General features: G+C 31.0%; 1 protein-coding gene across 1 annotated transcript; it reads right to left on the bottom strand.

Annotated features, from left to right (window-relative positions):
- Positions 1-3,575: 3,575 nt before the first annotated feature.
- On the bottom strand, positions 3,576-14,141 carry LOC110650984 (uncharacterized). The gene is made up of 8 exons (XM_021806153.2): positions 13,708-14,141; positions 12,987-13,118; positions 11,823-11,946; positions 9,671-10,113; positions 8,840-8,916; positions 8,595-8,730; positions 4,336-4,539; positions 3,576-3,861 (listed from the first exon to the last, which is right to left on the bottom strand). The coding sequence occupies exons 1-8, from the start codon at positions 14,119-14,121 to the stop codon at positions 3,802-3,804; spliced, it is 1,590 nt and encodes a 529-aa protein (XP_021661845.2). The 5' UTR covers positions 14,122-14,141; the 3' UTR covers positions 3,576-3,801.
- Positions 14,142-23,994: the final 9,853 nt, after the last annotated feature.

The raw sequence follows: 23,994 nt of genomic DNA, 5'->3' as shown, positions 1-23,994 counted from the left end.
TTAAACCGAGACTTTCCAATTTTCTATATCTTAAAAGTGAAGGAATTGATAGGTTTAGTTTCTATTTTATTTGAGTTGTCATTAAAAAAATATATATATTTAAATATATTAATTAAAAAATTTTTAAAATTAGTTTTAACTTAAAATTAATATATTTCAAAACAATTATACTTTTTTATCAGTAAGTTTAAGTCATAATAATAAACAAATTATTATATAGGATTATAAGATGTTATTGCTATAAAATTTTTAATATTTTAATTAAAAATTTAATTTTTATTTAAAATTAAATTTAATATATTTTATTCATTAAAACTTCAAAAATTATTAAATAAGTTTACCAACAACATTTAAAATGATAAATTTTCAAAAAATATTTTTAACCTTTTAACTACAACTTCAAACAAAGTCATGATGTAAATGAATGATAAACTTGGCTACATTTAATTATTAAAATAAAAATTTTATGATAAATGCATAATGTAAAATATTTAAATTTAAATTATAATAATCCTTTCACCCTTAAATATTAAAGACTTTACTTATTCTCATTGACTAAAATAAAATTTGATAAATGGACTAAAAAATTTAACAAAAGTAAATAGGAAGTAAGTTGAATTTCTCTTATTTTTAATTTTTGGTCCAATTTAGTCATTTTATTTTTTATTTAAGTTCAAATTAGCTCAATTGATATACATGTGTCATATTTTAATATTTTATTTTTATATTAAAATGATATTTTTTTTTATTTTTTATAATTAATTAAATTAAATAGTAAAAATATTATTATTTAATATTATTAATTAAAATGAAAGTATAAAAATTTTATTTTTATATTTTCATTAATTAATTAAAAATAAATTAATTAAATTGAAAAATTATAAAAAATATTTTTATTTTCATATAATTAATTAAAACTAAAAATTACTATTATAATTAATTTTCATTATTTAAAATAAAAAATATTATTTTATATTTTCATTTTCCTAATTAAAATTAAAAAATTATAATAAAATAAAATTAAAAATATAAAATATTATTTTTGTTCCATATTATTAATTAACATTACAAATTTAAATATAAAAATTGATTAATTATAATTATTTAATCAACATTAAAAAATATTAACTAAATAATTAACATTAAAAATATTAAAAAAATTAATTCACACGCCTAGTAATGAGTAAGTTACATATTGAGCTATTTGAATTTAAAATAGAAAAAAATTAAATTAAATTAAAAATTAAAAAAATTAAATTATATATTCTTAAAAAATACAGATAACAAATTTAACTTATTTTTAAAATAAATATAAATATTAAATAAGGTAATTTTTAAATGTAAAAATTAAATAATTAATTTTTTTAAAATATAAAAATTAAATAATAATTTTTTATTTTTAATTATATTTTAAAAATTTTAAGCGACTAAATATTGAGAAATTATATAGTGACGGCCGCCCGAAGTCCACGCCATCTAGAGGTTCGAGCCGGATGGAATGGAAAGGACAGCATGGCCATGGAATGGCGAAACGTGTAAACGACGTAAGCAACCGAATCAGAGAGAGGGGTCCAATCAGAGCGTGTGTGGCCCCACTTCTTTTCCAAAACCAACGAATCGGTCACTGCCGTCTGATGAAAGAGTTGTCTTTTTGATCAACCACGCGTCATGTGCATGGGACTGTTTCTGCTGCTAGCTGCTGCATCATACGTCTTAAGGTCCTCTTTATGTACTTCATTAAGCATTTGAGGTTGAGCTTATATTACATAAATTTATTAATTTAATTTTTTTAAATTTCCATGTAAAATATAAAATGTTTATTTAGTTTAACACTTCAATATTAAATTTCACAGTTTTAAATAATATTTGACAATATTAATTATTTTTATAATTATTTTATTAGTAATTAATTAATAAATATTAATTATTACTGATTAATTATTTATATAATAATTTAAAATATAAGTTTTTAGTAAAAATAATTATTAAATTAACTATTAAATATAAAATTAGTAGTATCATTTTATTAACTCTAATTAAAATATTCCTCAAACTCTAAACGTTAGAATAAATATTATGCTACCGAACATTATAAATAAAAGAGATAATATTTTATTATAATAAAAATATTAAATATTATCTTCAAAATATTACAAAACAAGACCTAAAAATAATTTTAATATTACTAAAATAAAATTCATAAGTTTCATTTTGGTGTATTTTATCTACAATTTACATGAATTTTATAAATAAATAATAATTTTAATTTAATTAATATAATATTTTAAAATTAAGTTAATAAAAATAATTTTTTCTGAAAAAAAAAATTAACTTTACAAATTAACTTGAATATAATTTAAATTAATTAAAATCAAAATTGAAATTAAAATTGATTTGATTAGAAGATTTTTCAGCCCTAATTTTTATAGAAATTATATAATGCCTTTATGGCTAGGCCAATGCAATAATTGAGATTTTTTCAATATTTCAAAGCTAATGTTTTTAAATCTGAGTGGATTGATTCCATGTTCATGTCATTTTCAGGTAAACTACAAAGAATTTGAATAAATAGAAGGTGGTGAGTTAGACCCAAAGCAAAAGCATTTACACTATTCTTTCAACAATTTCTGCACAAATCTTTGCATGAAAGAGACCTTGTTGTAGGCTTTGTCACACAAGAGTTGCCCCACCATCTTTGAAGATTTAAACATGTGGACCCACCTTCCATTTTAGATAAATTATATTATGCAATAATTAACACTTTAAATTTTTTTAAAATTTACAATTTAATCCTTAAACTATATCTATATTATATTGTAATCTTAAATTTTAAAAAATCAATTATTTAATCTTTAAATTTCATAATATATTACACTTTTACCACTAAATTTTAAAAAATAAATTATTTATTTCTTTAATTTTAATATATAAAATAATTTAATACTTATAATTTTAATATTTATAATAATTTTATTTATTAATAAAAATATTAAATTATTTCATTTATTGAAATTATAAGAATTAAAATATAATATAATATAAAATTAAATGACTAAATAAATAAATTTTAAAATTTAAATATTAAAATATAATATAATATAAAATTTAAAAACTAAATAATTAATTTTTTAAAATTTAAATATTAAAATATAATACAGTGTAAATCTGAGACCATATTATAAATTTTCCTAAATTTTTATATGTTAAAAATAAATTAAAACGTTTCTCCATTAATTTTTATTAATTTAATCGTTAGTCCATAATTTAAAAGGTTAAGAAGAATAAGCGAAGTGGGGCTCATGAGTGAGAGAACAGAGGACGTTACTTCAAAACGGTGTAGTATTAGAATTGCAGTTCAGTTTTTCTTTGATTTTTAATGAAAATAACAGAATTGAACCAAATAACCAAAATTATTAAAAACTACAAAACGAACCAAACCGATTGCATTGAAAAATTCCAATTAAACTGATTTGATTCGGTTTGAATTTTCAATTTAAACAGAAAACTAGACATCCCTAATTTCAATTTCGCACTTGTTTAGATCAATTGGTGAGTATATAAAGTGGATGAAGGACAAAACAAGAGCTAGAAAGGCTCAAAACTTAAAACAGAATATCAGGTCTTCTATCCCTTTATCTTCTTGCCTCTCACAAAATTCTTTAAAATCAGAGGAACAATTACATTGAACAATAATGCTTGAATCAAGAACTATATGTAGAATAGACGAAGACAATTGCTCATACATATGTTGTACAAAAATACCTTTTTTATCCGCAGAAGCATCGACCGTCAACTTCAACTTTACTCGTTCAATTTGCAGATGTCAATGAACTTCTGAACTGCATTCTGGTATTGGGTTCCCTGCAATATTTGCATGCACATTAGTATTCATGTAACAACAGTTTGCTTCCCATGCATGTGTTTTCTGCCCAAGCACATCCTTAAGGCGCAACAAGATGGATCTGTGTTTCAAAATTACAGGATCTTTCAAAAAAATACGATGATAAAATAAGCACATTTCATCAGTAGCTAAAAATGAGGTAATAAACAGCCAGTGGTTGAACCAAAGAACCAGGAAATGGCCCCAAACTTAGTTTACTTGCATAGCTTACTCATGTTGTTATTGTAAATCAATGCCAAATGGTAAACTCGTCATCAAACCTCCTTTTAGGGGTAGAAGACAAATATTAGATGCATTACTCAACAAGTTTCCTAGATACTTGAAGGAATGTTTACAAGTTTAAAGTTTGATGCATGAAAGTGATTCAATCATCCACTTATCTTAATAACAGAGTAAAAGGGAAAAAAGGCAAAAGATAACCAGGAAAGCATTACCTCCCAGTACAGTTGGTTGCAATCCATGCACTGCCAGAACTCTAAATTTTTGTTGAACAAGCAGTCAGGAATTTTCTGAAAGCCCTTTGCAGCTTCAACAGCCTCTTCGGTTGTTAGTGGCTTTTGAATAAACCTCCCATTGCACTTACTGCACCTTGACATCAGTTGATCCTCAGTAATTTTTAACTGGAAAGTGTCGATTACCTACAAACGTTTATAACCACATTTCATCACTTGTAATTAGCAAGGCACAATCAGCTTTCAAAGGCATATTGGCAGAAACGTAGACCACCAATATCCCATTATTTATAACATGTTAAAAGAAACAATATAAACAGTGGGAACCCATATACAAAAATCATACAAATGGTCCTAGTCCATGAAAGAAATTATTATGAAATTGACCATTATTTGATCATTCAATCACGAATCACCCAACAAAGAACAAGGGGGAAATAGAATGGGGAAAAAGAAAAGGAAGAATACTGCCTACTGACTTGTCTTAATAATCATTAGCAATCGAAAAAGAAAAGACATCTCAACATTGTGCAGTAGTTTCTCAATAATGATCAATCAAAACATGCAAATTGATCGCTTTTCATGGAGTCTGAACTCTGAAAGTATAAATCTCTGTCCTTGTTTGATTGCATACAAGACTGAAATGAACCAACCACTCAACGCCAGTTCGGCTTCTGCTCATTAAAATACTAGTCATTTACTAAGAAAACTAAGTTTGAATGCAAAATTATATTTGATTTCTTTAATGAAACAAGTTTGAAGAGTTCTATGTATAAGATAGGTGACAACCAGCGTAAAAATTTTGTCACACCTCATGATATGGATTCAAATGATATAAACGTTGGGGCGTCCTCTACTTACGACGCACTACATCGGAGTCCGGGTGCAGTGAGAAATATGCAAAGGTGTAGGGTATTTACCGAAAGCGACGCGCCATGCTGGTGCCCGTGTATGGTGTTAATGAGTAAGGGTTCCCACATCATGGATGGATGTAGGTAAAAAAGCTAGTCCATAGGATAGATAGTGGAACAGAACACAAGATAGACATAGAGAATAATAGAAGATATCATAGAAGGAGATCAATTAAGAAGGAACAGGATAGGAGGAGAATCAGGGTTAATACTTGGAATGTTAAATCACTTACAGGAAACTTAATGGAGCTTATGGATACCTTGGAAAGAAGAAGGGTGAATATTGCTTGCATTAAGGAGACAAAATGGATAAGAGAGAAAAGCAAGGAAGTGGGTAATTCAGGATACAAACTGTGATTTACCGAAAGGAGAGGAACAAGAACGGAGTGGGCATAATCATAGACAGGATATTGAAAGATGTTGTAATAGCTATGAAAAGAGTAGGAAATAGAATTATACTAGTAAAGCTAGTACTAGAAGGAGAAACAATAAATGTAGTTAGTGCTTATACCCTACAAATAGGACTAGATAGTGAGAATAAACAAAAGTTTTGGGAAGCTATGAATGATCTAATGCAAAATATACCGAATAAAGAGAATGTTTTCATCGGTGGAGATTTGAATCGACATGTAAGAAGTGATAGGCAAAGTTATGAGAATGTTCAAGGAGGTTTTGGTAGCCGAAATGAGGAGGGAAAAAGCATCCTGGAGCTATGGCATACGATCTAATACTAGCAAATACCTACTTTATAAAAAGAGAGTCACATTTAGTGACTTTCAAAAGTGGACAACATAGAAGCCAAATTGACTTCCTCTTAATCAGGAAGACAAATAGAGCTCTATGCAAAAATTGCAAGGTCATTCCGGGAGAGGTTTTAACAAGTCAACATCGGTTAGTGGTCTTGGATGTTAAGTTTAGAAACAATTCAAGTAAGGTTAGAAGAAATATTGTAGCTCGAACAAAGTGGTGGGAGTTCAAAGGAGTAAAGCAAGTGAAGTTCAAAAATGAACTTCTCGAGTCCGAAGTATAGAAGCTGGATATGGAGGCCAATGGTATGTGGATACAGATGGCATTAAAGATTAGAGAAGTAGCTAGAAAAGTACTTGGAGAGTTTAGAGGACATGGACCACCCTCAAAAGAGAGATGGTGGTGGAATGAGAAAGTACAAAAGGCAGTGAAGAGAAAGAGGGAATGGTATAAGAAATTACCTAAGTGTGATAATAATGAGGTATATGAACAGTACAAGATAGCAAAGAAAGAGGCAAAAAAGACAGTTAGTCAAGAAGAGCGCAGACCTTTGAAAAGTTATATAAGAAACTTTGAACTAAAGAAGGAGAGAAAGATATTTATAGATTAGTAAGGAGGAGAGATAAAGAAGGAGAGAAAGATATTTATAGATTAGTAAGGAGGAGAGAAAAGAAATGTCAAGATCTCAATCAAGTTAGGTGCATCAAGGATAAAGAAGGAAAAATGTTAGTGAAAGATGAGGACATTAAAGAAAGATGGAGAAATTATTTTGATGATCTCTTTAATAAGAGTCAAAGTGGTAATAGCGTGAATATAGATTACAGAGCAATAAAAAAGAAATTGAATTATACTAGAATAATTAGATCTTCAGAAGTAAAGGAAGCACTTAAGAGAATGAAAGTGGGTAAAGCTTATGAACCCGATGGAATACCAATTAAAGTGTGAAAGTGTTTGGGAGATATGGGAGTGACATGGTTAACTAAATTATTTAATAAGATTCTAAACTAAAAAAAAATGCCCAATGAATGGAGGAGGAATATTTTAGTACCTATTTTTAAAAAAAAAGGGAGGCATACAAAGTTGCTCAAACTATAGGGGAATTAAACTCATGAGCCATACTATGAAGTTGTGGGAGAGAGTTGTGGAACATCGACTACGTCATGACACTTTTATCTCTCTCAATCAATTTGGCTTCATGCCCGCTCGTTTAACTATGAAAGTAATCTTTCTTATTAGAAGTTTGATGGAGAAATATAAAGATGTGAAGAAAGATCTACATATGGTTTTTATCGATTTGGAGAAGGCTTATAATAGTGTTCCAAGAGATGTCTTATAGAGAGCATTAGAACAAAAGACGGTATCTATTAGATACATACAAGTGTTGAAAGATATGTATGAAAGAGCAACTACTATTGTGCGTACAATGAGAGGGGATACAAGAGATTTTCCTATCATAATTGGATTACACCAATGTTCAGCTGTAAGCCCTTACCTTTTTACATTAGTTCTAGATGAATTGACGAAACATACACAGGAGAGTATCCCTTGGTGCATGATGTTTGCGGATGATATAGTTCTGATAAATGAGACGCAAGAAGAAGTCAATAGAAAACTAGAGCTTTAGAGAAGTACTTTAGAGTCAAAGGGCTTTAAGTTAAGTAGAATGAAGACAGAATACATGCATTGCAAGTTCATTGAAGGCCGAATTGGTAATAGAGAAGAAGTTAGTTTGGATGGAGTGGTACTGCCTCAAAGTAATCACTTTAAATATTTCGGCTCAATCCTTCAAGTACAAGGGGGATGTGAGGAGAATGTTAGTCATAGAATTAAAGCCGAATGGTTGAAGTGGAGACATGCCACGAGAGTTTTATGTGATCGCAAGATTCCCGATAAGTTGAAAGAAAAATTTTACCGTACAACCATACGACCGGCCATGTTATATGGTAGTGAGTGTTAGGCACTGAAGGAGTCATATGTGTCTAAGATAAGAGTTGCAGAGATGAGAATGTTAAGGTGGATAAGTGATCATCCTAGACTAGATACAGTCTATAATGAGAGTATTAGAGAAAAAGTAGGAGTGGTGCCAATTGAAGATAAATTGAGAGAAGGGAGATTGAGGTGATTTGGTTATGTGAAGCATAGACATACAGATGCTCAAATTAGACAAGTAGAGCACATTGAGTTAGAGAATAGAAAGAAAAGAAGGGGTAGACCTAAACTGACTTGGAGGAGAGTAGTACAACATGACTTAGAAGCATTACATATTTTTTAGTATTTAACCCAAAATCGTTTAGAGTAGAGAAATAAAAACATAAAATTGCTTGTGAATTGATTTCTATCAATGAAATTGTTACTAATATATCTAAAATAAAAAAACTCTCCTGAATCAAACATAATGTTGAAGTTCTATAAATTTAATTAAATAATAAGGCTACTGCTTTTTGAAATTAATGAAACAAACTTGAACAATTTTTTGAACCCAATGTTGATCCAAGCAAGATTTAGAATTAAATGAACCTAGTTTAAACACCATGGTGCTGAATTTGTCTCATCTCAATTGCAGTCCTAATTGCATGCATATACCTCAAGAAGTTGTTCATTTTTAAGAAGACTCTTCACTCTGTATATTTGGTTCTTTATCAAGTATTGGTGTCTGAATAACTTGGCATCTCGTGTCAGAAGCACTCTCTGCTCTTTGTATGCCTGATCTATTAATTCTCTGAATACAATAAATAACAGAAAATAGATAAAGATTCACTTTTCATGGCTCAAAGATATTAATAGACTGGAATAAATTACATGAAAACCACACATGGTCTATGGAATACCTGGATTCTGGCTTTTTCGAATATGGAATTGCAGCATCTATCCCAACACACCGTAAATGTTTTGCCAAGCCTTCAACCTAGTAATTAATACTTTGTTAGCCTAACATTTCCAGTACAAATAAAATTGCACTAAATTACAAATTAACGTTAAAGTATTAAACTGAAGTGGAAACTCAGAGGAATTATTTTTATTAATCCACAGAAAGATAAAAAGGAATATGTTTATTGTGGGCCAATATGTCCTCTTCTTTCATTGATTTTTAAACCTAAGATCCATCTCAATCACCTTTACACAGCAGCTGAAGGCTCAGGAAGTGAAACAATACTTGGGAATTGCAAAACCTGATCCGCCGTGACAACAGGGAACCCGCTCCCACCCCGAACCCAGTGGGGAATCCCCACCCCTGCAATGGTATTGGGGTGGGCCCCACATCATTTTTTATTTAAAATGCACCATTTATTATTTAATTTTATTATTTTTTTCTTAACTACAGTTTTATAGTATATAAGTTTTAATATATATATATATATATATATATATATATATATATATATATATATATATATATATTAATTATTATAGAACTAAATGAAAAACCAGCCCCCGTCCGAGTCATTTTTTACCCCGCCTCCATACCTAGCAGGGCAGGGACTGGAATGGCAAAACTTGAAACTCAACCCACCTTGCCCCATTGCCATTCCTAAACAATACAAACACAAGAAATTAACATGTAATGCAATTTTTTCATAGTACTAGAAGTTTGCCTGGTTTAAAAGCTTGTAATTTTTATGAAAAGAAAATAGAAAGCACAAATGACAAAGTGATCTCACCATAACATCACATAGGAACTTGGGGCATCCATCACCACCTAAGGACAAATCCCAGGGTGGGAGTCCTTGCCAGTCACCTATGTCATCTAATTGTTTTTCCCTGCAAACTGCAACTGAGGATCGTTTCTTCCCTTTCTTTTTGGAGGATTTTGGCTTTCTGTCAGATTCTTTCAACAAGATTTTTTCACCATATTTTCTTACTATATTCAAGAGAAGTTCATCCATAGGCATAGTACTTCTGGTTGATGCCATGGAAATTATTTTCCCCCCCTTGGCTACTCTGTGAGAATCTTCTGAAGTTACAGTAGCTTGGACTATATTCAAAGCCTCAGAAAAGTTGGTCCTAATGACTGCATCACCAATATCATGCTTTTCAAGAATTTCTTTCAGCCCAAGATTAATATTGGAAGAATGCAATTCTGTTACATTGCCATAAGATTTCCCTACAATTAAAATACATGATAATTTACATCAGCTCAAAAGAATAAACTAAAAAGATCAATCTGTCAAGAATCTCCATGGGTTTTCTAATGACACTTGCTCTTTCAACAGAAACATAACATACAGAACAAATGCAAGGGCAAGTAAATAAACAACATTTCATGGCAACTAACCCACAGTCTTTTCTATTAATATCACATATGATAATATAGCAAATTTAGGAAGGAAAATTGCTTTGACCTCCTGTTTTGTTCATTTACTGTTATTTTTCTGATTAATTAAACTGCAATCATCTTTATGTATAAGTAATATACATGTGTGCATACATTATAGTGTGTGTTCATGTGCAGTGCATATTTCCAGACAACTTAGGTTGTTCCTTTAGCAAGTGATGTTCATTATTTGCTACAAATATGAATGGCCAAAGAAGCATCTGTAGCAACAACTAGGTTAATTTTTAACATTATTCTCATTGATTAATTTAAATTATTACTGGTGAATGTAGCTTAACAATCATGGATCACAACAGTATTACTCAATGTGCATTGTATTATATTCATAATATTAAATCGTGAATTTAATTGAATATAACTAAAATCAGGGTGTGACAGGACACATTTTAGAAACAACATATACACTTCTAAAAAGGTTCAAAACTACGATTAGTCTCTGGTAATATCTTGAACATCATGTAAATTATGAGGACAGGTTACAATAGGTCACAACTTGAGCAGTTTTTCTAAGACACAGGAATCAGATTATTATTAAAAACTCATGATGCAGCCACTAACCCTCATATGAATTTGTCAGATGCATACATAAGACAGAATGTCCTTTGAAGCTGTTCTATTAAGTAGAAAAACATTTTAAGAGGCATGTTTCTAAGTACCAATACATGATAATCATATATTTATTAGAACTTGGTACAATGGTAACGTTGCTGTATCATAACCTTGGGTCATGAATTCAAATCATGAAAAACAGACTCCTTGCAACAGAAAGGGAAGACTAATTTGGAAGGGAAGACTAATTTGGCAGTGTGGTTTGATAGCTGTGCACATAATCCAAGAACATAAAGCACAGCTGATGAAGAAAGCCTTATTTCTTAGCTTTTCAAATAAGTAGAGTTTCATCACCTTGGCTTTTATGCAAAGCAGCCAAACCGGATTGCCAAACTCCCACCAAGATTTAAGGGTAAATTACTAACCAACACCACCCTCAACCCCCTCCTCCTCCTCCTGAGTTCTGGCCGAATACATAGCTTCATCCCGACTGATTAAAAAATAGGAGCTTTAGTCCTTATGCTACCATGAGTAACAAGTGTAAGATTTTGAGGAATTAAAGTGTTCTATAATTAGTGATTAGTTTTTAAAATTTTAAGGACTAACATGTGGCCAAATTAATGTCAGCAACTAAAAGCAACAAACAATCCATATTTATAAGTCGAGAAGCAAAAATGTAATTCCATAATTAAATATTTGGGACCAAAGAGACTAATTTGAAACAGCAAGAATGAAAGTGCATATTAGACTAACCTCAATGAGGTTTTAGTAATTACCCTACATTTAACCCTACAAGAGTCCACAATGCAGGATGCATAACTTACTATGACAGTCTTCTACGTATGCTTTCATATTATCCCATATCATGACTTTGAATTACTTTAGCAAATTGTAACCTTACAAGTACAAATTTTTCAAGCACCACAAACCTTCTTTAACAACATTTGCCTGGAAGACCTTGAATATTTCGAGCAAGCAGTGCGCATCAATTGCAGCATATGTTTTTTGCTCTTCTGTAAGAGGACGACATGACCAATCACTACATTGAAGTTCCTATGGAAGACAGATTACATTAACTTACTGTTATAGAATGTAGTAACTGCAATTATCTCATGGGAAATACAAAATCCAACAAAGTCATCCCTGAAAGGTACTAAGTTAACCTTCCAGAATGGCTTAAGAGGTATGGAGGGAAAATAAAATAAAATAAAATTTTGTTAACTTAGCAAGGTAACATAGCGCTGACCCAAAATGAAACTCATATAAAGAGATTCTGTAAACTCATATACCTTTGTATTACATGTTAATTTTCAGGATATACTGCTATACAGTATACACTATCATCCAGTAATATGTGTGATATTTGAAAGCAACAGTCAAACGTAGTAATTGATTAAAAGCTTTCCACTTAATACTTTCACAATTATGAATCTAAGTGTCCACTTTGGATTACACTTCTAATCACTTTCATCAAATTAAAAACAACTTCAAGCAGTTGTACTAAGTGACAAAGTTTCCAAAAAGAAAACATTATACTTGCTACAGTTTTTCTTTTACCGCTGATAAGTAATGAACTATTATCGACAAGATATAAATTGAGACGCTGAGAATTTCATTTCAAACTTTATAAAAGTGGCAATTTATTAGCTCTGGAAAAGGATAAAATCAGTGCCCTAACAAAGGGATTGTACCACAAAAAGCGAAAGGATTTCTATTCGCAACCAATAAAGAACCATTGACAAATCAACAGCTTTTACCAACTTTAGAGGTTGAAAACTCATATCATTCACGTATTCATGCAGATCATTTCTTGTTTTCTAGAATTTAGAGTACCGGCAAACTAAATCTTATATCTTTTAATCACACACAAAGGGCTATCATTTCATCAAGTGCATTTGCAATATTGTCTTAAGACAACTAAATTGATGAAAATAGGGAATACATCAAGAGATAAATATGCTTGATGAAATAAAAAATACTTAATATTCCTATGACATTACAATGAATATATGCCATAATTACTACAAGCCTGAATTCTCAAGTGCAAATATGTTTGGGTTTGAGCAGAAAAACTTAAGCATTCAAGGCCAAACCTTTGAAAGAGAAATCCCCAATACTTCATTGCATATAGATGCCAAACTCTTGGTTTCTTTCGGTGTCTTCCTTTCCCGTTGCTTGTGTTGCAGAAAATGGTTTATGCGGGTTATATCCAAATAGGGTTCCACCTATTCACCAATTGCTTAGCAATTAGAACACAGCAGACAATCACTATCAAAAAAGGAATACAACACTAAATCTAAGCCACCCCATGAAAATTCAACACTAAAATTGAATATTAAGGCTCCAATAGCGCTATGTTTGGTTCTAGTTGGAAATGCAATAGAAATGAATGTTTAGATCCTAAGAATTCTATTCCAAGTTCATTTTTCAAATAACTAGGTAAAATTTAATGGTAATATCCAAAATTATACCTAAAAATATATTCCATTACAATATAAATTAAAGTTATGAAAAAAGTTGCTTAATACGAAAATATCGTATAAAATAATGGATTCCTATTGGACCAAAAAAAAATTATATTCCAGGAATTGCATCCCATTCCCAATTACAAAAAGAGAAACAAGCATCGCCTTATATTATTGTTTTGAGAGGAAATGGAGATGAAAATTGAAACTACGTTTCCTTCTAAGTTCTAACCTTTTTCTTTCTCACATATAACTAATATTGTGGAATGATAAGAATAGAAAACCAATGAAACTGTGTATTTCGTTTCTCGGAATCCAAACAGTTTATGATAGAAAATTCAGCACTTACCTTGTCGAACCCAGGATCACAACCTTGTGAGCAGAAAGTTGAAGACAAGAAAACTAAATCTTGTTTAAATCTAAAGCCCAACTTCAATATATCTGGAGAAACAAAAACCTCTATCAACAATTCCCATATTGAAGGTAGCGGGATTAAGGACAGATCAAGCAGGAAAACCACTGGCTCTTCCGAGCCGGCGCCGAGTTGAGGCCTGAGTTGACAAGCGAGTTGGAGAAGAGAGACTGTGGGGAAAGTGGATTGGCGGGCTCGAATGGGTTTCCACTCAGCGTCGAGTCCGATGACTGAGGATCTAGTCAAAGCCCGATTGAGGAGAGTGAACTCGGGCGAGTTAGTCGATGTGACTAGGTGAATTATTAGAGACTTTTGATAGAAGGAATCCATAGGAAGAATGAGATTTAACATACTTTTGGGCTTGAGCTAAACCAATATAAGCCGATTTTTATAAAATAAACGAGTCTAATAATTTTATATTAAATATTTATATTAACATTTATATATTTATTTAATAAATATATAAATGTTAATATAAATATTTAATTTAAATGTTACTATATTTTATATAAAAATTATTATTTAATTTTTATATTTTAATTAAATTAATTATTTAATTTTAGTTTGAAAAATATATTTATTCCCTTTAATTTTTTAGTTTATTAAATTATTTTAAAAATTAATTTAAATTTCATTTCATAATTTAAAAAGTACAATTATATAATCATTTAACGTTTCAACTTTAAATTTTTAAACCACACTATTTTTTTTACTGTGCGTTGCGTATTATTATATCATAATCTCATAATTTAATTTTTTACAATAATTATACGCAACAACACCAACAGAGATAGGAAAATGCTCCATCAAAACCTCGATTAAACTAAATCACTCCAAAATTGATCAACATTCACAATTGTAACAACTGGATTTTTTATATATACATAGAAAATATTTAAAAATTAGACTATTAATTTATTACTATTTTGTTCATGGTATTTAAATTAGTATTTTCATGATAATGATAGTTTTACTTTATAAATATTATTTTTTTATGTATTATTATTATTATTATTTTAATTTAATTTTTATAATATTGTCATTATCAAAAATCAATTAAAGTTATTTAAGATTAAATTAAAATAACAACAACAATTAAGGGTGAACACTTTTCGATTTAAACAAAAAAATCGAACCTCCTTAATTCGGTGTTTCAGTTTGATTTTTTTATATAATTCAGTTCAGTTCGGTTTTATATTTTAAAAATTTTGGTCATTTCAGTTCAATTAGGTTTTTGAGAAAAAAAATCGGTTTGAACTGAACTGAACAATATTTTTTATTTTTGAATTAATTTATTTTTATGAAAAGTTTATGAATTATATGTAATTTTATATATATAAATTGCTTAATTTCATTGATTAATGGTTATTATATTCAAACTAAAGTTAAAATCAAACCAAATAACTTGAAAATCAATTCTAAATTTAAAAATAAGCAAAATTCGGAACCGATCGATTTGAATCGAATCAAACTAAAATAGAACGATTTGGTTCGATTCGATTTTTCATTTATTTCGATTCGGTTCGATTCTAAAACATAGTAATTCGATTTTGATAATTTAATTCGGTTCAATTCGGTTTGAACCGAATGCTCACCCTTAACAACAACAACAACAACAACAACAACAACAATAATAATAATAATAATAATTAAATGTCTTTAGATTATTATTATCATTATTATTATTAAAGTTTTTTTAAAATTAAATATAATAAAAGAATTTTGGACCTAATTGTACATATCTAAAAAGTTTAGGGACCAATAAGATTATTAAAAGTTAAAAAAAAAAATTCAAAAACTACACAGAACCCCCCTCCCTCCTTTTCTCTCTCCTTGATTTCACTCTCTCCCTTGCTTTCCCTCTCTCTCGTTTCCCTTCTAGCCGAGCAGTAGCAACGTCGGCAAGGCACCAGCGAATCCCTCCACGCCAGGTCGACCATCAAACGGCGGTGGCACACAGCAGTAGGCGGCACAAAGAGAGAGAGAGAGAGAGAAATTCTTCATCCAAAACTTGATCGTTCCAGCTAGTAGCTAACAACCCCACCAATCCTAATCAACTCTCCTCCACCTAGGGAAGCTTTTTCGACCAGCCTCACCACCAGCAGCTACCAGATTCATGCAAAACGAGGAGAGAGAAAAATATGATTTTCACCACTTTTCGACTATTTTTTTGGCAATCCGACTGTTGGATCAGGAATCCGAAACTACCATTGAACTCTGAGTGACGAAATCTTCGAGATGGGATTAGCCCGCTCCAATTGGATATCGTTTGAAAAAGGCGATCATCAAACAGTTTAAATCGCTTGGTGAGATTTTCAACCCTTTTCTATTCTTGTAAATTTAAAATAATTATATGATAATTATTAACAATTTTTTAGCTTCGTTTAGGTGTAATAAGATCGATGATAGCTCACCAACACTTGGGACTAAGTTTTTGACCCGGTCTGGGTTTTCGTCAGGCTATCTCATAAAGGGGTCGTGTTTCCAGTTGTTCTTAGCATTTTCAGGCGTTTCGGACGTGTTTCAGGTAGCAGAATTTACAAATGTAGTCTCGAACTTAAGTTGTGTAAATTTTTATCTTAGCTAAGCTAGCTAATAAATCTGTAAAATATTTCTGATTTAGTAAAATTAAGTAAAATAGTTTTAATTAATATAAGGATGATGTAGAGGACCTCCATAAATATTTTCATAATTTTTAAAGTGTTAAAAATAAATATTTTGACTATAGAAGAGTTAGGGACCCAAGCTAAAGTTTGGAAGATTGAACCTAAATTAAAATTCTTGTAAGCCCCGGATGAGCATCATAATTGTTGTTGTGGGCCTGACCCCTATGTGTTGTTCTTGCTTCATTTTTCTTACAGGGGGATTAGGTCTAATTATATGAGAGACTTTATCAAAATTTTGGCAAAACCTTTTGATTTATTTTAATTATATAGTTGAATTAATTGTTTCATTTTGTCAGTTTTTTTATAGAAGTCAGTGTGTATATTTAGGTGATCCGTACCGGCCGTCTTCTCCTTCCAGCCAACCCAGCTGCAGTCCAATAGACCAGTTTGTGAGTTAAATATTTATTATTTTTGTAATTTCAATATTAATTATATATCTAACATGCTCATGCATTCTATAAATATTTAATTATGCACATGTATAGTTAATATATTAGAGGTATTTTAGTTGCTGTATATATAATTATTATTATTTATTTATGATTACCACCTTGAGGATAATTTAGAGTTGTGTGGGTGTGTTAGCGTGAGTATAGTGTGGATATAGATATGGGTCGGATGGGTAATCGCGGCTGGAGCTTGACTCGTTGGGACCCAATCCTTTTATATGGATAAATCAGGATGAGTACAATTTTGAGTTAATCTCACTGACCCCCACACTTGGATTATTAAGCGAAAGTCCAGCTTTAGTTGACATCGCTTGCAGGTATTGGATTAAGAGAGTTTTATAAGGGATGGGCTCCTATATATATAATGATGTGATACACTGAGTGTGTGAGTAGGTTCAAATTAACTTCTCATGCGAATATTGGGTGAATTATTTGTTTTATATGTTGAATGTGCATTTCATGGTAGGATTGCACTAATCTTAGATAGTTATAGAAATTGATTCTATAATCAATATATAAACTTTCTGAGTTGAATGCTCATTTCTGTTCAAATATTTTTTTCCCCAGGTTACGGGAGGAGCGAGTTTATTTCTTTGAGTTTAACCTGCATTTTTCCTCCTCAGGTTGTGCTTCTTAGTTTTACAGTTTCTTGTATTTATTTATTTATTTGTTTGTTTAGTAACTAGAACTCCGCTGTGACATTGGATTATATATATATGGTATTAATAAATGAAAATTTTTTATGATATTAAATAGTTTATATATGATGATATCAAGGTTGAGTTGAGCTCCCCTAGCTTAGTTTATGATGGTTATTGGGTTAGGTTAGTCAAAATAAAAATATAATATTTTATTTTATTTGCATGTTGGGCCTTTGAAGGAGTGGAAGCTTGATTGTTGGACATTAGAACCTTGAATTTCAAAATTATTTCTAAGGTTACATGCACCATACCAAGTTTCTTATGAATCTAATCAATTTTTAATGCCCAATTTCATACCAAAACATATTTTAGCATGCATTAAAATTTCATTTGCCATTAAAGATTATGAATTAACATTTAATTCAATTAAACCCTAACTAAAAGAGGGATTTTTAGATACTAACTTATTGATGCACAATTGATGCAATCTTAGGATGCTCTTATGTAACACCCTCCCTGTAGCAACTCCGTACATTCTACTGTTCCGGTGACCAGTGTCGGTCCGGACAGCTAGAACGTCCAGAAAAATATTTAAACTAAAGTGAGGAACCATAATTAACTCAAATATTAATAAGAAAAATTTAGGAAAAATTTTAGAAATAAAATACAATCAAGTTAAATGAGCCGGTGCCCTAGCGATGGGTAACCTAGTGAGAATTTGCGGTTCTCGCAACTAGGAGCCCTAGACCCGGGTAAAAAATTATAAAATAATTTTTGGGACTCCAGAGAAGGGTCATTGAGGTTCCTATGGCATTAGAATGCCAAGGAAATATTTAGAAAAAATTTTTAATCGGTACAGACAATTTTGGCCCGTTAAGCCAAACAGAGGGCATTTTGGTCATTTCGCCTTCAGAGGTGATTTTTGGCCGACTTGTCCAGTTAAGTAAATAATTATTATGACATAAAATATGAATAAATATTACTAAAAATTGAATTGAAAATGAGTTAAAAATAAAAGAAAAAAAATGAATTAAATGGGAATTTATGACATCACATGATGTCATTAGTGTGCCTTCACCCAACCCAATGTTGACACATGGCATAACTTTGTTTAAAATAGATTTAATGGGCTGGAAATGAAAGAAAAACCAGAATTCCCTTTCTTCTTCATTTCCTTGCCGTAAACCATTCTTCCCTAATCTCCATGGACAAGCTTTTTCAAGCTTGATTTTCCCTAGCTTCCACACCATAAAAGCCCTAGTTATCTTCACAAAAAATTCACCCCACACCTTGAGGAAGTTGTGGGCAGCAAAATTTTGAAGAAAAATTTAAGTTTTGGTTGGCTTGGATTTGAGCTAAAAGAGGTTAGTGACTTAAACTTATGTTTCTTTTCAAATTTATGTTGAGTAAGTATAAATGAGTGTAAATTATAAAGAAAAATTGTTGAATACCAATTATATGTAAACCCTAAATTTTTGGCAACCATGGTTAGGGTTTGTTTGTGATGATTTTAATGAAGTTAAAAGGTTATTATGGCTGCCCTTAATGTGCATTTTGTAAGTGGATTGAAGAAATGCAATGAAAATGCATGAATGGTAATATTTGAGTTAGGGTTTGGGGTGGAGAAATGGGACTTTGACCATGTGATGATGAAATGGGTATTAATGGTCAATTAGTGACCATTTAGTTCTGTTTAAACCAAAAATGAAGTGTGTTGAGTGATGGGATTTAGGTTTAGTGTGGCTGCCCTAGGTGACCTGCAGAATTGGACATGAGTCCAGCAGGTTTGGACAGCCATAACTTGAATTGTAGATGTTCAATTGGTGTTTGGCCAATTGGACATGAAACTAGACACATAATGACACAACTTTGGTGAAGAAGCCATACCCATAAAACCAAACCAAGTGGACCAAAAGCTTACCCTAATCCGGGTGAATTGTAATCTGTTTTTGCAGAATGACCAAATGAACAGTGATTATTCATTTGGCCATAACTCAGTGTATAATGGTCCAATTGACCTGAAATTTTACCAGTAACAAGATAAGATATAGACCAACAACTTTCATGAAGAAACCTACCCCAAATTATGACCAGAACCTATCCAAAAAGGGAGTTGCAGTCACTGTTCACTACACTGTAGATATGGTCAGTCCAGAAAAATTCTAATCTGGCCAGTTGTGGTTTTTGGACCATAACTTGAGTTAAAAAACTCCAAATGGAGTGATTCAAAAAAGAAAATTCAACTAGACAAAATAAGAAACAACTTTTATGTTGATCATTTTGCTAAATTACCACTGCAAGAGTGACCAATGGAACAGTAAAAATAAGGTATGAAAACTGAAATTTCTACTCAATTAACTTTAAGCTTAGAGATGGTATTGGCAACCAATACTAACAAGTTTAAAATGCAAAATGTGGTATGTTGATGATATTTAAACTAATTTACCTATTGTCAATGCAAAAGTCAACATTTTGGTTGATCAATGAATAGTAATCATAAAAATTCAATTTTAAAGAATTACATAAATGAAAAGTGTTAAATGCCCTAGTAGGCCTAATGTGATTGGTTTGGATAGGTTGGCATGCCAATAGGGTTCTGTTAGCAGTACTGCATATGACTTCATGCCATTCTGTATTTCATGGCTTTCCATGCCATTCTGTGACATAATAGCCTTTGGCTATGATATTGAGTTGTTATACTTTGGTTTAATCCCCGATAATTATTACAGCTTATTACCTATTCTGTTGCACACCGGGAGATACATATGTGACCGATGGTGTGACGGCCCGAGGTACTTGATACCCAGTACTAGTTTACTCGTTTATCCAGTCCAATCAACTAGTATAGGTTACTCGGGCAATATTAATAAATCTTACCAAACTTTAATTGAATAATATTGCAATAAATATTTAAAATTAAGTCTACCAAAAATGTAAACATATATTCTGCATACATGTTATTATTTTATTTTATTTTATTTTATATTGTCATCACTAAGCAGAATTACTTAGCGTGTCGCTTTTGCCACGCGCAGGTACTGGAGACATAGCTGGGGAGTCCAGCAGACCTCATACATCGTGAGTTTTCAGATCTGCACTCAGAGTTCAAAGTCACCTCACAAATTGCAGTGCATTGATAGGATATTGGGCTACCTAAGTCTTTTGTATTTGTAAACTTTTGTTATGTATATTATAAACTCATGTAATCATATTTTTGCTGTAATTGCCTATGAGCTATGTTCAGAAATAAATATGAGTATTTCTCATTGAATTGGGTGTGATATGAGATGAATGTGAATTTTGAGATACTGAATTGATTTGAGAAATTGTTGAAAAATGTTGGTGGTTGACTGAGATTGAGATTATAATTATATTGGAAGTGTTTTTAAACAGGTTCAGAAGAATTGTTTTCCAATTTATAGCCGGCACTCTGCCGGATTTTCTGTGAAATTTGCGAAAAAATTTAGATTTATCAAAAATTATAAATAAATGAATAAAAAGGGATTAATTGAAATTGAAACATGAATTGGTGTTCCGACACACTGAGTGGCATAACTTGCTCGGCTACACTGTAGACGGGTAAGGAGTGTCACATCTTAGGACCCCAAATGTTATCCCTCTAGCTTGTCCACCACAAGCACATCAAGAAGCAACTATGGCAGCCCCAAATTTTGCCTCTCAAGCTTTGCTAACCACTTGAAGATGGGGTTTAGTGCTTTAGTGAAGGTTAATAGATATTTATGACACTATAAACTTTTTCTAGGAATTTTAATTCAAAGAAAATAAGGGATTTTTCTTTGAATCAAGTGAGAAAATAAGAGAGGAGATGGACTCACCAAGGCGCCGTCCACTTTGAAGAGAGGAAGAATAATTGATTTTGTTTATTCTTTCTTTTCCTTTTATACTTAGGTTAAAATCTCATTAACTCTCTTGTCACATGTCACTACTATATTTAATCTTACTTTTGTTAACTTAATCTCATCAAGCCAAGTGTCAAAGGTAGATTGAATCTTGACTTTTATCATCTTGCATAATTGGAAGACAAATGACAATCTCATTTGGTGCCATGTGTCATAATCTCATTGTGCCATATGTCATCGTGTGAAATAACCAGTTTGCCCTTACTTTTTAATTTGAGTTTTCAACCCAAAATTATAATTTCTCATCTTTAAATTAATTTATATCAAATATAAATTAATTAATTAATTAATCTCCATTAATTAATTTATCATAATTAAATTCATATTTAATCAAATTAAATATAAATTTAATTTATACTATACATCAAATAACTTATATTTGGTTTCAAGTCATGTTAGGGACTTTGCAATCTTATTGCAAACCAAACATCTTTAATTAATTAATTAAACTATTTAATTAATCAATTAAACCATATTTTAAATGGTGATTAGCTTGTGTAGATGGGTAACTTACAAGGCTCATTACTTATTGGCAATGAGAAATGATATTAACTCTTAATATCATTATAACTCTTTCTTACCATAAATGATTTCTATAAATCATTTCAGGCATCTCATAGACTATGGTTGACACCTAGCATAGTATGTCATGGCCACCCAATCAGTAATAAGGAATACCTTAAATGAACTTTTAATCATATGTTACCATGAACTAGAATCTCTCTGTTACAAAACCCCAATTCGAGCTGGAGTCATAGTTAATGTCAAACCCCATTTGCTATAAATATTATATTCTCTTTTAATTCCAGTTATTGATTAATTAGATTTTTCTTATCATAAACTCTTTTCTGACTAAACTTGTCTGTCCTGACCAGGAAATTGAAACATCAAGAATAATTAAATGAATATAAGATTTTATTCCTATTTACTTAGGATAACGGATTCTATCTTAATCAACACGTATCTCCATATATAACTAGTAGGAGCCAACACATGCCCATATACCCATACACAGCACAAGTATGAAAACAATATCAAACTCAAACTACCTATATATAAGATAACTGTGTTATCTCAGGTCTAAAGATTATATGCACTGATATGATATATGACAATACATTGACAAGAGTAAACTCTATGTGCTTGTCAAAAGCGTCACTGGTTCGGCCTACTTATCATGTATAATTGCCTATCATGTTTGTTATGTGGTATGAGACTCACCATTCCATCTTATTTATATCTTATATAGATACCTTGGGAACAAACATGATTATAGTTTTTTTGGATAAGTCATGTCCTTTGTGAAGTATCCTCGATTGTGAACCAATTTATGATACTTTGTGCTAGAAATACTGTCATTCATATTCTTAACAACTTAAAAATATAATTTATAGCAAAATATCAATGGACGTTTTCTATTGCACATAAATATATTATGTAAACAGAAAAGTGAAATTGCCTTTTATTAATAAAATATGTACAAGATACATACAAAATGATATGCTCTAGGGCATACTACTAATAGCCTTAATTTTGGCCCTGGTTATGGGTTTGAAAATAGTGAAGCTTACTACGAATCTCGGGGGCTTTATGCTGGTCTAGATCCTAGTGCCTGTTCGGCCCGTAGAATCGGGTCTTAACAATTTTTTTTTTGTTGAATGGATTTTTTTTTAGTAGATAAATTTCATTCAAAAGCATTAAAACATTTAAGCCTTAAACTCTTAAAAAAAAAAGCAATAGGTCCAGCAAGTAATTAAAACCTAAGTCCCTAGTGCAACAACAAACTCAAAAATAAAGAGACCTAAAATAATGAAACCCTAACTACTACTGAACAAGAAGAAAAAAAAAAAACCTATCACTGCCTTGGAGTGCCATCAATAGACCTTTGAGGGTGCTGAAGCATTGGTGAGAGAATGCAACAAACTAAAGGCCAAAGTATCAAGATGGCAACTTGCATGTCTTTCGGAAGTGAAGTAAGAGAAGAACTTGTCTAACTAACCATCAATGGGCTTAGGATTCAAAAAACATAGATGAAAAAGTGTTTTTTCACTAGGGGATGATCAGTAGAGCTCACTGGTTTTCTATTTAGCCTTAAGGGCTAGCCACTATTGGTTAAGGGCCTTGCAGATACTATTATTGATGACATTTGAGAAACTCTGAATAAATCAGAAGCTACAAATGTGGCTATGTCTCTGCTTATATAATTCAACAACTCAAAGTGAAAAGCTTAGCACTCACTCCATTAACACAAACCTGCAAAAACCAAAGAACCAATGCTTTCAAAAGCTATTTACACCCCCGCTTAGAGGTAGGGAGGGTGAATCCACAGTCCAGGGTGGAAGATGAGAGTCTCCTTACTTGAAAAGTGCAAGAGAGACCTACAAGAGGCCCTAACCCTTGACTAGAATTGAGAAAAACTAAGAAGCAGGGGAGAGGAAATTCTCTCTCCAAAGGGAGAGAGAGAATTTTCAAATATTACTACCACCAACATCCATGAGTTTTGGCAGTTGTTTATCCTTGTCACTAAACTTTGTGTGCGTGTATTCTC

This window comes from Hevea brasiliensis, chromosome 9 (genome assembly GCF_030052815.1).
Source record: "Hevea brasiliensis isolate MT/VB/25A 57/8 chromosome 9, ASM3005281v1, whole genome shotgun sequence".
NCBI lineage: Eukaryota > Viridiplantae > Streptophyta > Magnoliopsida > Malpighiales > Euphorbiaceae > Hevea > Hevea brasiliensis.
Note: the sequence above shows the minus strand (reverse complement) of the source record. Positions and strands in the feature narration are given on the sequence as shown.

Bases quoted from the DNA above. Each gene is read 5' to 3' on its own strand.
- LOC110650984 (XM_021806153.2), bottom strand. From the start codon at position 14,121: ATGTTAAATCTCATTCTTCCTATGGATTCCTTCTATCAAAAGTCTCTA. The intron at 13,119-13,707 runs GTAAGTGCTGAA...ATTGGTGAATAG, and splicing joins GTGATCCTGGGTTCGACAAG to GTGGAACCCTATTTGGATAT. The intron at 11,947-12,986 runs GTTTGGCCTTGA...TGTCTTCCATAG, and splicing joins TGGGGATTTCTCTTTCAAAG to GAACTTCAATGTAGTGATTG.